At 41.4% G+C, this 14,214-nt stretch overlaps 1 protein-coding gene across 5 annotated transcripts in view; it reads right to left on the bottom strand.

Moving 5' to 3' along the window:
* The window catches only part of slc8a2b (solute carrier family 8 member 2b), a 140,706-nt gene that overhangs the window by 94,349 nt on the left and 32,143 nt on the right, over window positions 1-14,214 (bottom strand). For 4 of the 5 annotated variants that reach the window (XM_057350861.1, XM_057350863.1, XM_057350857.1 and 1 more), the window contains exon 2: window positions 6,721-6,799. The exons of the other annotated variant lie outside the window; for it this stretch is intronic. In XM_057350861.1, the coding sequence (XP_057206844.1) occupies window positions 6,721-6,743 (23 nt within the window). In that variant the 5' untranslated portion in view covers window positions 6,744-6,799. The remainder of the gene's footprint in view (window positions 1-6,720; window positions 6,800-14,214) is intronic. 5 annotated transcript variants of the gene reach the window in all.

Genomic DNA, 14,214 nt, shown 5'->3' with positions numbered 1-14,214 from the left:
TTCAACGGGTTTTACAGACCGTACTTCATCGTCCCCAAAAGAGCGGGGGTCACTAGATCTGCGTACCCTGAACAGGCACCTACTCAAGCTGCCATTCAGGATGCTCACGCAGAAGCGCATCCTGTCATCTATCAGATGTCAAGATGGATTCATGGCAATCGACCTGAATGACGTTTACTCTCATGTCTCAATTCTCCCTCGTCATCGCCCGTTCCTACGGTTCGCTTTCGAGGGTCAGGCATATTAGTACAGAGTCCTCCCCTTCGGTCTGTCCCTTTCCCCACGAGTCTTCACGAAGATCGTGGAAGCCGCCCTCACTCCCCTCTGGGAGAGAGGTGTGCGGGTACTAAACTATTTCAATGACTGGGTCATTTGACACACTCATGAGATCTGTTATGTACACACAGGGACCTAGAGCTTCGGCACCTAGATCGATTGGGGCCACAGGTCAACCGAAAAAGAGCAAGCTCTCCTCTGTTCGGAGCATCTTCTTTTTTGGTATGGAACTCAATTCTGTCTCCATTACAGCGCGACTGCGCTCAGTCAGTGTTGAACTGCCTGGAATATTTCAAGCAGTCAGCGGAAAGAGGCTCCTGGGCACATGGCATCCTCGACGGTGGTGATAGCCCTCAGGTTGATGCACATGAGACCGCTCCAACACTGGCTTACGGCAGCTAACACGACTCCCCCGATGCCTCCTCCTGTGGAGTCCGCAGGTGAGCAGATCCCTGCGAGCCACACATATCCCAGGCGACCTGAACCAGACAGCCGATGTGCTCTCTCGTCAGTTGACGCCTCGGGGAGATTGGCGACTCCACCCCCGCGCAGCCAGCTCATTGGGTACGGTCCGGGCGGGGTCAGATAGACCCCTTCGCCTCCTTGGACACCACCCATTGCCCGCTAAGGAACTCCCTGCCCGAGGCCCCCTCGGCACGGATGCTCTAGCGCACAGCTGGCCATGGGACAAGCGGAAGTACGTCTTCCCCCCAGTGAGCCTCATTGCACAGACCCTGTGCAAGGTCAGGGAAGAGGAGCATCAAGTGTACTAGTTGCGCCATACTGGCCCAACCGGACTTGGTTCTCGGAGCTAATGCTCTTGACGACAGCTCCCCCCTGGCCGATTCCCCTGACGAAGGACCTGCTTTCCCAGGGGAAGGGCACGTTATCGCATCACGAGCTAGACCTCTGGAACCTCCATGTCTGGTCCCTGGACGGAACGAGGAGATCCTGAGTGGCCTACCCCCTGCGGCGGTTAAGACCACTACTCAGGCTAGGGCCCTGGCCACTAGGCGACTATACGCCTATAGTGGTGCCTCTTCTCATCCTGGTGCTCTTCTCGAAGAGTTGCTTAATCAAGTGGGTGCGGTCCTTCCAGAGACTCGAGAATAATCTCTCCCCTTCCACACTGAACGTGTATGTAGCCGCTGTTGCCGCTCATCACGACCCAGTTGCTGGTAGTCTCTAGGACAGCACAACCTGATCATTTGGTTCCTAAGGGGCACGGGAAGGCTACCACCTCACCCACGCTCCGTACCCTCTTACGACCTTGATGCGGTCCTGGAGCCCCTCGGAGATGCCGCTCTTTCTCACTTCACGATGAAGACGGCTCTCGGGAGGACGCTCAAGAGGGTAGCGGACCTACAAGCATTCTCCGTGTCCACAGATTGCCTAGAATTCGGGCCCGGTTATTCTCACGCTATCTTGAGACCCCGGCCCGGGTACGTGCCCAAAGTTCCCACCACTCTCCTGAGACACCAGGTGGTGAACTTACAGGCGCTCCCCACCGAGGAGGAAGACCCAACCCCATCCGTGTTGTGTCCAGTATGCGCATTGCGCCTCTGCGTGGACCGCACGCAGAGCCGCAGAAGCTCTGAGCAGTTCTTTGTCTGTTTTGGAGATCAGCAGGGAGGGCTGTCTCAAACAGAGATTGGCGCACTGGATCATGGACGCCGTCACTATGGCGTACCTGTCCTAAGATCGCCTACGCCCACTGGGTGGGAGCTCTCTCCACACGGAGTACAGCCTCCTCGTGGGCACTGGCTCGAGGCGCCTCTCTGGCAGACATCTGCAGAGCTGCGGGTTGGGCTACACCCATCACCTTCGTGGGGTCCTACAGCCTCCGTGTAAAACCGGTATCGACTCGAGTCTTGCGGGCATCAGGCAAGACTGGCGGCCGGTAGGGTGTACGCCAATGACAGTACCTTCCCCCCTTTTTCCTAAGGGGGTCAGGGTACTAACTAGCCTCCCTTCTTCCCCCACTGGGTGAAGAACAGGCACTCCATCCATCACTAGCAAGCACCTCCTGCGGGCGGGCTGGGCAGAGCAGCCCTGCCCCTTAGGCCGGGTATCTCCGGAGTTATTCGCAACATAGCTCTAACCAGACCTAGTGCTACCAGACGTTGCAACCCCCCAGTTGGGCGGTTCCGTCTGATGTATCCTCATGCTGGTTCCCACCTTGGTAACCCATGACCTCCTTAGGTGGACCTCCACCTCGCGGTTAACTCCTTCAGTCCGCACTTCTTCCCATGAGTTCTCCCCTATTGGTGAGACCATGTTGGTATCTCCACTAAACTCCTCCCTGCGGTAGGAAGTGGTCTCTGTAGCGCATCCCCCAATTGAGGAAGTAGCGCTTACCCAGTGGCATTACGGTACCGGGCGGCTTCTCGCTGTTAGAGAAACAAGGTCGCTGCCTGTGAGGCCGAAGGCAGGGGCCTTCCCACCTTTCAAGAAAGCTCTGGGACCCCTACCTACCCACTGGTAGGTTACAATTTCGCGGTAGCGCTCACGGCTGATACGCCCAGGTCAGTCACCGTCGCTTCGCTAGAGATTGTGACAGGGCACAGTGTTATGGCGTTTTCCATAGGAACTCCATCTGTCGGTTCGACACAACGTCGAGAGACCGACAGAAAGGGAATGTCTCGGTTACGGATGTAACCTCGGTTCCCTGATGGAGGGAACGAGACGTTGTGTCCTCCTTGCCACAACACGTGCTGTCCACTGCAGCAGTCGTGAGAGGTCTCAGGCTCCTCAGAACTAAGGTGAATGAATGAGGCACGCCGTCTCCCTTTTATACCCGGATATCCGGGGGCAGAGTCTGGCATGCAAATTTCATTCGCCAATTTTCATTGGCCTTTTCTAAGAAGTCGGAAGCGATTGGTTCTCAGGGACGAACCCCATCTGTCGGTTCGACACAACGTCCCGTTCCCTCCATCAGGGAACCGAGGTTACATCCGTAACCGAGACTTTTCATTTCAGCGTACAAATGAGGGAAGTGGAGTGGAAATTAAAATAAAGACAAGTCGATAAAAAGAGGGAATAAAAAAGTGAGCGGAGAGGTGAGAAGAGAAATGGAGGGTAAAAATTTAAACATTAGGATGTTGAGGCACGTTTCTGCTTCTTTCTCTGAGTGTTTATATACTACACAAGTATATAAACTACTAGAGGAGATATGTTTGCTCTAACCCTGTCCTTTATCATACACAGAGGTGTAAAGAGTACCTGAAAACCATACTTAAGTAAAAGTACAGATACCTTGCAGTGAAAATTACTCCATTACAAGTTACAAGTCACCAATTCCAAAACGACTTCAGTAAAAGTCTTCGAGTATCTGATTTGAACAGTACTTGAGTATTTTACTCATACTGAATGTAGGCTCAAAGCAGCACTAGTCCTCAACACTTAAGAGACATGTCAGTGGAAAACTAGAAACAGATGATTTGTGAAGTGAGCAATCGCATTTATTTTCTTAAATCATAATAAGACTGAACACCTCAAAATTGCAACAAATCATGGTCGACACCATAACCTACGTCATTACAAACACCCTAAGTCTCATTTAAACTCAAGTGCTCATAAGTAAACCAAAGTCCTTCAAAAAGGTCTCTTCAATATAACAGATAAATAAAATAATGTTAAGTAGAATTAAAAAGTCAAAGCCTTTTTGCACTGGACATGCTGGTTTGGGCCTCATCGCCAGCTGCAGTCATGTCCTCATTTCACATACACTGTTAGCCCTTACCTGCCATTTCTACAGTAATATATTGGCAACACTGTTGCCAGCTAGTTACTGTAGGTGTTTTACAGTAAACTACTGCAATGGCTGTTTGAAGATACATTTATAAAGAATCTATTAACGCACTTAAGTCACACAGTCTTAGATGAACAAGTGTAAATAACAGATGAACACAATAAATCTGTCAAGATTTCACCAGAGGAGAATTAAACACAAACATCAATAACATCTTCACATATTACAGACACCACTTTCACTTTATTTCTGTCATCTGTGTAAGATCTTATTGAGATTTAACTCTAGTTCATAGTGGTTCAATTATGTTTTAAGTCACCATTATGGCGATCAGTGTTTGCTTTGGTTGGACTCTTTGACTTTCTTGTAGCTTTAAAATGTACACTTATACAATAACACTGAAAGGGACTTTACAGGAACCGCAACTTTATGTTTGCTTAGTAACTGAAGATACATCTGAAAGAATTCAATCATTAAATAATAATAATATAGCATTTAAGATTTATTAAGATATGTTTGGTAAAGTGATTACATGTTATAATGGAAAGATCTCTGTCAGAAAATCTTTCTTTGCAATTGAGACACAGTTAGACACTTGACATACAAACCTCATCAATGGTGACAAACAATCATGAATGAGTTTTGTACTATGTACCCAGCATGCATTGCAGCATGAAGCTGTTCAGTTGATTGTCACCATTGTTGAGATTCATATGTGGATTGTTCATTTCTCTGTGTCCGACTCATTCTATAGGTTAATATTTTGTCTATATAGTGTGAGAGCACTTTTGAAAATTGAAATACTATACATTCTTTTTACTGGTTTACATCACTTCATGGCAATAGTCCCACCACATGGTCAAATTTTGAGCAAACATGTTTAGAGCACATTTAGGAAGAGTTAGTTTTAAAAATAAGAGCTTTTGTAGATGTGTGACCTACAGTAACTAGCTGGCAACAGTGTTGCCAATATATTACTGTAGAAATAGCGGGTAAGGGCTAACCGTGTGTAAACCGCCAGCGATTGACATCTACCTGATACTGCACTCATATTCATATAAAGAAGCCATGTTGACAAGTTTTTGTAAGTTAGGGCAAAATACACAAGATTGTAGTACCTTCAATGCCCTGTGAATGGCAATATTAATTATAAGATAGGTGCCATGCAGAATGTAATGTGTTATTGCATTAGTCATTACAAATGTAGTGGAGTAAAGAGTACATATACTTGTTCAAAAATGTAGTCAAGTAGAGAGTAAAAGTTGCTAATATCTTTAATACTCAGTACAACTACAAAGTAGCCAAAAAGATACTTAAGTAAAGTAACTAAGTACATTTACTCCAATACTTTACACCACTGATCATACACACATGTTGTGTGTGTGTGTGCGCTACAATGAAATGATGAATGAATCATTCAAGTAAATCTGATACATTTTTGTGTGCAATCAATAGTTGGTGAAAATATGTAAACAGACGTATTATTTCAATAAGTTCAAAGACAACATTCTCCAACTGCAAGCTTTCTCTGGCCCTGATATGGCACTTTAACACTGACCACAGGTCAGCTCTAATTACAAGAGATGGAATCTTAATCTTGTGGTCTCAAGACCACACAACAACGCTGTCTATTCACAATTACATCAACCACATGCAGACACGAAATCATCATTATTACAGAAGATTAAAAATGTACAATGACTTTTTAAAGATACGGTTCACCCAAAAATCTAAATTCTGTAAAAACCTGTATAAGTCTCTTTCTTCAGCGCAACAAAAAGGAAGATATTTTGAGATATGTCTCAGTGGTTTTGTGTTCATTCAATGGAAGTCAATGGGGTTCAATGTTGTTTGGTCACGTTGTTTGAACGTTCTTCAAAATATATTCTCTTGTGTTCTGCAGAAAAAAAAGAGCCATATATGTTTGGAATGACATGAGGATGAATAAATGATGAAGGTATATTTATTTTTAGGTGAACTATTCCTTTAGGTCACTGTACAAATAGTTTCAGTGTATGTAAGGAGAGTTGCATTAAATTCAGCATCATCTCTGTTCCAGATCATTAAAGCAGACTGACAGATCTGGATCTGGGCCTTAAGGGTCTTCAACTTCAACTCTGCTAATTATTCAAAAGAACAGCATAGATGAGAGCTCTGTTCCAGCTGTCAGGAGTCGCACAACAACGTCTGGAGACCAAACTCTCACCGGAACAGAGATGAGTCTGATCTAATTACTTCTTAAGAACATTACATCTCATCTTCACAACACACTACACATTTACGTCTATCTAACAGTATATGTCACCACGATCCAATAACACATTTTAATCAAACTTACTGGTATATTTAACTACATGCTGGAATTTACGCTTGAAATTTGACTAAAATAGTCATATTTCACATAATCAAATGAAATAAATATTTTACAATTAAACGTCACTTCATATTTGACTTTCTTTTTCGTATGATGTATAAACATTTATGTATTGAGCAGGATGGACACAAACTAAAAGGTAACATTATTCCTTAATGAATTAATAAATCTGACATTAGTGCAAAAAGTCACAAATCACCAAATAAATGTAAATATGAAGTCGAAACCCTTCACTGAACATGTGCAGACCTCACATCAAAACACAACAGCCAATCAGCATTCACATCAGCTCTCACGATAACTGTGAAAGGAAACGCACCTGGTCACGAGAGCAAAGCCCATCAACTGATCCTGTCAGGATAAAAGACAGCAGACAGACACGCTGGAAAATGGATGTGCTGGGTAAAAACGACACAGAGACACTTTCAAAAGGCTCGCGTAACCATAATATTATGAAATGTGGTGTGAGTCTCCTCAGTGAATGTTTAAGGACACACATCACCTGACTAACATGATGTAGATTATATTTAGTCACAACTACAGTTTTCCACACTCATTTTCAGATGAATGGAAAAACTAATGTACGTCATGGAAAAAAGATTCATCTTGTTCTTCTGAATAAGTGTTCCATTTACTATGTAGACACAAAAAATACAAATGTGGTCCAGCAAAATATCACAGATAGCATATATGGTACTAAAAAAGAAAAATCTATGATATGAGAGAAAATTATAAATATATATACTGTATATATACAGTATATATATATATAAATGTCCGGATACATTTATTTATTCATTTGGCAGACGGATACATATAGGCTAAATGTCTGAGGTTGAACAAACAATTAATGACATAATATTTGTTTCAATAAACATGAAAAATGGGCCCCAAAGACCCAAACGCCAAACATGAGTTAAGAATCTGTGTTTTAAGTATTAACTTTATTAAATTAAACTACAGGTACTGCATATAAAGACAAGTTTATAGGGTCACTTGATAGTGAACACATCTTTTCAAAGTTATCCCTTCCACACAGAAATCAGAAAAGGGTAAATAATATAATCAACAGTAAACCATTATAACTTCTGCCACAATGCTAGAAAAATGTGTATGTTCACATTATTCCTAAAATAGACCTTATGAAACACACACAGATCATACACAGGTGACCAGCCGCTAATGGAGTCATTTATGTGCAAGAAGTGCAAACACCTGCCGTCTGCATTCATGTGCCTGCGGAGGTAAATGTTGATGGTCTAGCGAATATAACCTGCTGTTCACAATCACAACCCTGACTCAGTCTCAGTCTCGCCAGCTATCTATACATGCCATACCATACAGATGACATTTCCTTTACACGTTTCTGAGTGAGAATGGATATTCAACAAATAAATATTTATATGAGAGCTGTTCTTGATTCCACCATTGGACTGGATTGTGAAAAGTGGGTATTACCAAAGTACGGAAGTCGTGCCACTCGGCGGCCATGTTTGCAACGTGCCTCCGGGCAGTTATTACGTAATTCAAGCAAGACGTTAATGGGGAATATTGATATTTCTACAATTGCCAGTTAAAATAAAGCAATAAGCCGTTATAAAATGCACTTGTAACCCACTGCTTCGCAGGGCTTATTGCTTTTATAAAGCGGTTATTCCATATGCGTAGCAAGGTTTCAAAAAATAAAGTAAATAAATTGATATTTAGGCTATGTAATGCGGTCAGCCGTTATAAATCGGGGTATTTTATAATGGCTTAGAACTCGGCTCAGCCAATCAGAATCAAGGACCAGAACTGACCGTTTTATAATCTCAAATAAATGACATATTTAGGAACAGCATTTAAAACTTCAACTGTACCATAACATTTGTTCCATAAGCTTAAATTGCGCTAAAAAACACCTTTTTCGAGGGCGCTTCGGTAGCTGTGCATGCGCACAGTCTGATAAGCACCTCAAGAGAACCCCGCTTCAGAGAATTGTCAGTCTTTGACGGTTGACGATTGAGTTGAGAGTCGGATGGTAGCAGTAGGGGCTGAAAAAGAATAGGGCTTGCTGATGTTACAAAAAAATGTTAAGGAGGCAGAGCATGTCCTTATATTTTGATGAAAGATTTCAAAGATGTTTAAAAAAAATTAAGAATTTGATGAAATTAAGGAGCATACAAATAAATGAGCAAAATGGAAATACAAATGTCAACGTGTGTGTGTGCGTGCCAGGGCAGTTCGTAAATGTCCCAGCAGTTGTTGCGTCTGGTTCGAGGTTTACCAGATACAGACTGAGAAACTCTACAGACAGGAAGAGAATTTGAGCCATCAGAGGCCGGATGCTGTGAGATGAGCCAGTCCAACACACACTTACAGTACACACACACACCTCTTTATTCTTTCTGTGCTTGTGTTAACTGCGGTGGTCTCACAAACCTGTGCTGAATACTGATTTCTGCTCTTTGTCTCACTGGCATCTTTGACAGACGCATGGGTGAATTTCAAGCGTTTTGTGCTGGAGTGGCAAACATCATGACTACAAAACCATTTACTGTGCAGAAAAGAAAAAATAAACAAGTATAAAGTACACTCTTTAAAAGATTTGTATTTCATCCGAAGAGAATGTGGGCATGTCCGGTGGTCGCTAGGGCAGTCTATAGGGTCCTTAAGATTCAGGTCATTTTTCTACTGTACTGTCTACTTTATTTCTATTGTTATTTTTTGTTTTAATTCCATGTTGTAATAGTGATGCTGGCAGAAACCTAATGCTAATAATCTCAGCTATTTTCAGTCTTTCTGTATGTCTCTCTGCCTTCACTTTCACTCTCTCCCTTCATCCATCTCTTCCTCTCAGCCGGGACATTTTGTAATTAAAGCTTATTGCAGAAACACCCCCACACGGCAGTTCACAAATCTCACATATATACAAACGCTTTTCACTTTATAGTATTTGCTTTTGGCCTTTTTTATCTTATTATTATAATTAGGAAAACTATTATAAACCAAAAGACGTGCAAAATTCATTTGTACTGTTAACATTAAGAGTACAGCTGCCGTCATGCTAGGTATACTATAAAAACAACCCAACAGCTTATATAATCATTTTGTCCCTTCAGTGTGGACAGAAAAAAGTTATTATTTTATCAATGTAGTTTCATCGTGCTGTGCCGTGAAACTCGATAACACCACATACAGGTTTTGAGCTTCAATATTTGTTCAAAAGCAAGTGAAGAAAACACTGAGTTCAGTGCAAATTGGGTTTCGTGAGGTATAATAAACAGCTTTAGGTTGTTGGAGAAAAACAGGGTATGCTAGAATATTTTTTCATGAACTGTGAAGGGCTGTAGAGAAGATTACATCTGCTCACGGCTAACCGGAATGTCTGTGTATTCGTGTGCGAGGGTTTATGTGTGGGGTCATATAATCTTAATGATACTGAAGTGAAGAATAGTTTTTACATACTGAAGTCTGTGTGTGTGCTTCTCCAATCATGTAATTGAAACATGGTGCGTGTAATGCTCTTGTCTGTCTAACTGCTTTCTTGAGCAAATCAGAAACACACAACTCAGAAAATGTGAAAAATTAAAATTTCGTCGTCTGATGTTCTGCGTATGACAGGGTGATAACAGGTGATCGAAGTATTCTTCACTTCAGTCGGTCATGATGCATGTGCGTGTTCTGAGGGAGATGAGGATTTGTTGATCAGATTACTGGATGGCAGTTAAATGTATAATATAACTTTAAAATGTAACATCCTGTTTAAGTTTATTTATTATTACATATAGGAATTTATAGTCCGTATAATATTTGACCTGTGTTTCTCTCTCATTTATCTTAAATGTATGCTTCTCTGTGATAACCACGCTGTGTGTATGTGTGTACGCACGTGTGTGTGTGCTTGCGTGTGTATTTGTGCTCTGTGCCTGTGGTGTTGTGTTTTATGCATGTGGGTGTGCGTGTCTGTTTTCTGTGTGTGTTCACTTTTTTTTACTTGTATAACTTTAATGTTTTGCTTAGTCAATATGTTTCATGTACAGCTGCTTTGTAGCAATGGAAATTGTAAAAAGAGCTATAGCCTATAAATGAAGTTGACTTGACTTTAATGACTGAGACCGATGCATTATAAACATCTACAGTTTGATGTGTTTGTGTTTGTGTATGTGTGTTTTCTGCCTGAAAAGGACAATAATACTGAACTCTGACATTTGAAAGAGGCCACACTTATAGAAGAGGCAGAGAGAGCAAGATAGGAAAACATTTAGATGACAGGATAGAGATGAGAGAAAAACAACAGGCTGTATACACATTGTGTGTGCACGCGTGTTCACTCCATGGCTTTTCTGAGCCCTTATTAGAAACTGAAGAATGACACACACAAACACACACAGCCAGAGAACACCCATATGTCACCAGAAAAAAAGAAAGATGAAAGAATGAGAAAAGGCTCAAAAATTTCCCATTTACAAAACTAAAAGGTAATGGTATAAAAGATCCATTTTTGTGACCGCATTCTGTCAACCTCTGTGTAAAATTTCATCCATTTTCCATCCATGACACACCCTCTCTCCAAAGCCCCGAACTCCAAATGTTCATTTCTTAAACGTCCAAAGTGACTGACAGAAATAAGCATTATCAACTACATTTTTATTTTTACTCTTAGTATTTGTCTTATATTTTGGATGAAGTAGTCAGGAGTTTGTAATATTTCATGGAAAAAAACAAAGCACAGTTCTAGTTCAATAATGAATCCACAGGACACCGAAGCGATTATCTTCACAGTGCCAGTCTAAACTAATTGATTACTTCATCCAAAAGTTTAGACAGATCGGGCTGCCACCCTCTCGCTAAACCACAAAAATAGATTTTGACATTTTCTGAAGAAAACAAGTGCAGACCTCAACCTGTTGACAGGGTGTTCCTTAAGTGTTTTTAGTGATGTGAAAGAGGTTTGCTAGGTCATTGATGAGGTCAGTTGGATGCTTACAGGCCTTAGCCCTGTCTGAAGAATCTTGAAAAGCCCTGTCCAAGAGCACCTTTACTTTATTTAGTGTACGTGAATCTAACATTGTTTTGTCTTGTTTATATTGTATTATATTGTTTGGTTTCTACACACGTCGTATCTTTGTACACACACATCATTTGGCAATGGCTTGCGATTCTTCATAAACTGCTGTCACCACAGGAGACATGAGAAGCAGATAATTTCTTTTATGACTGAGCCTCGCCCCTACACCATTCATCTGAGCAATCAGACAGCCAATAAGAATCCAGCCGTCCTTCCTCACTTAGCGACTAGCTGACCGATGTGCACGCATTACATCAACTCATTACTGTCCTCAAAACAAACAACAAAACAGAGAAGAGAGAGAGACAGACAAAGAGAGAGACTGCCTATGAAACATCTGGGTGTGTGGGATTTTTTGATGCCTACCTCTGGGCTCAGGGAACCAGAACAAGCTGTCGGGTTTCGACCAGCCGAAGACCACAAATAACAAAATACAGAGCTTGTGTGCACACGCTTGTCCTTTTGTATATTTGTGTGTCATGCATGCCACAGCACCAATGACCACAAAATAAATTTCTATTCATGACCATCTACACAAAAAATTTACAAAAACTGAATTTGAATTCTGATATCAGAAATCACTCAAATTTCAGCTAGTCCTTGTTATATTTGTGTGAAATACTGGCCAGCCAGTGTGGCCGGCCTGTGGTTCTAGATCAGTGTCGGAAACTGAAAACACACTACAAACAGACAGTACATATATTGCATGCAAAAAGCAGCATCTTGGTATTTCAAACCGCAAGCGGGTTGTGTACAACGATAATAAATGAAAATCCATTATGAAATCCATCACAGTCTATCACAAAGATTCTCTTTCTAGAAGTTCAGGGCTGTCTGTCTGGGTGTCAAAGAGACACAAGCTTGTATATAATAGCGGTACTATTGGAGGCGTCCAAGAAGTTCAAAAGGTTGTAGAACCCAAATATTAATGAACTAAACTCTCTTCATCAGCTTCATTGAACTCCCTCAAGCAATCTTTTTATTTGTTTTTTAATTACTTTTCCTCTGTGGTTCCCCACAAGCATACTGTAGATTTCAATTCATTAGTTGAGATACATGGATAAATAACTACATACTGTACATAGACTAATTGATGCATCACTTAAAAATTCTTACGTATAGAACGAAAAGAATCAACCAATAAAATCATAAATAATAAATAAAAATACAAAACTTTTACGAAAAATGAAAGAAAATGGAAGAGTTGCTTGTGTAATTGGTAGTATTCACAGTACTCATCACACATTGGCAGATATGAATATTGTTAATATGTTAATATGGTTATAGTTCTATTCAAAGTTTCAAAGTAATTTTCGTTTAATATTATTGATTGTTTTATTGTTAATGGTGTAATGCAATTAGTGATGGTCGTATTGTGTCTAACAGAGCCGTTAGTCTGGGCTCGATTATGATAGGGAGTTTAAGCGTAGATCCGTCCATTGGAGATTGATTGCTCATGCCCTGTTGTTCACACTGTATCGCGAGAGTTTCTTCATACGGGTGAACGTTCTCAGGCTAGATCGCGAGAGGTGGCTCATACGAGTAAACGCCATCGCTGAGAAAACGTCACTTCTGTCTTGTGATTATTCTTCCTGTTTATTCTCAGGCGTAACACTTGTCCATAAATATAAATGTGCTTGTCTAGTTTGCACTTTGCCACGGTGTTCTAGGTGGTTGCTAGGTGACAACCTCTTGGCCCAAGTCAAAAGAACCTATAATAAACTCTCTTTATGGGTGTTTTTCTGCTCTACAGATGTATCCGTTTGCCAGTGTTATGATAACAGCACACACGTCTTCAACAAAAATGTATGAAACAACTACACACAAACGCACTAGCTCCTCACTGAAGAACGCGAGATCCAGGGGGCAAGGTTGGATCCAGATCCAAGCCGTTTCTCAATTCCAAAATGCAAAGAACGGACTTGTGTTCTTGTGGAGACCGGTCTTCCAAGGCAGCCTCGGAAAATATTCTAGCCTAGTAAAGGATGAAAATCCAACAGCTGAACTACTTGATTTGTCAATACAGATGAAAGCAGTCTGAAGGGGCGGTGTATTGATTTCAGATTGATGCAAATGAGCGTGGAATGAGAGTTTCTCTCTCATTAATCCCTCTATCTCTTTTGACTTTATAATGCCCTGTTTTACCCTCACAACTTTTGTGCTGAAGAGAGAGAGTAAAGAACTGAAAAGAGGGCATAGAGAGGTCAGGTCTGCTTTCCATGTGTCACTTAGTGGCTGTTAAGGGCAGATACAGTGAGGGAAATAAGTATTTGATCCCCTGCTGATTTTGTAAGTTTGCCTACTTACAAACAAATGAAGGGTCTATAATTTTTATGGTGGGTTTATTTTAACTGATAGACACAGAATATTAAAAAAAATCAGGGGAAAAATGTTATATAAAGGTTATAAATTGATTTGCATTTCAGTCAGTGAAATAAGTATTTGATCCCCTACCAACTAGCAAGAATTCTGGCTCCACAGATTGGTTATGTGCCTATATGGACCACAGATTAGTCCTGTCACTTTAAGAAAGTACTCCTAAATCAGCTTGTTATGTATATAAAAGATGCCTGCCAACAGAATCTGTATCTTCCAGTTCAACCTCTCCAACACCATGGTCCAGACCAAATAGGTTTTAAAGGATGTCAGCGACAAGATTGGAGACCTGCACAAACCTTGAATAGGCTACAGACAGAAGCTTGGTGAGAAGGAGACAACTGTTGGTGTGATTATTTGGAAATAGAAGATATACAAAATAACTAT

The sequence above is a fragment of the Triplophysa rosa genome, linkage group LG14 (genome assembly GCF_024868665.1).
Source record: "Triplophysa rosa linkage group LG14, Trosa_1v2, whole genome shotgun sequence".
In the NCBI taxonomy this organism is placed as follows: domain Eukaryota; kingdom Metazoa; phylum Chordata; class Actinopteri; order Cypriniformes; family Nemacheilidae; genus Triplophysa; species Triplophysa rosa.
This window is presented reverse-complemented; position numbering and strand designations above follow the sequence as displayed.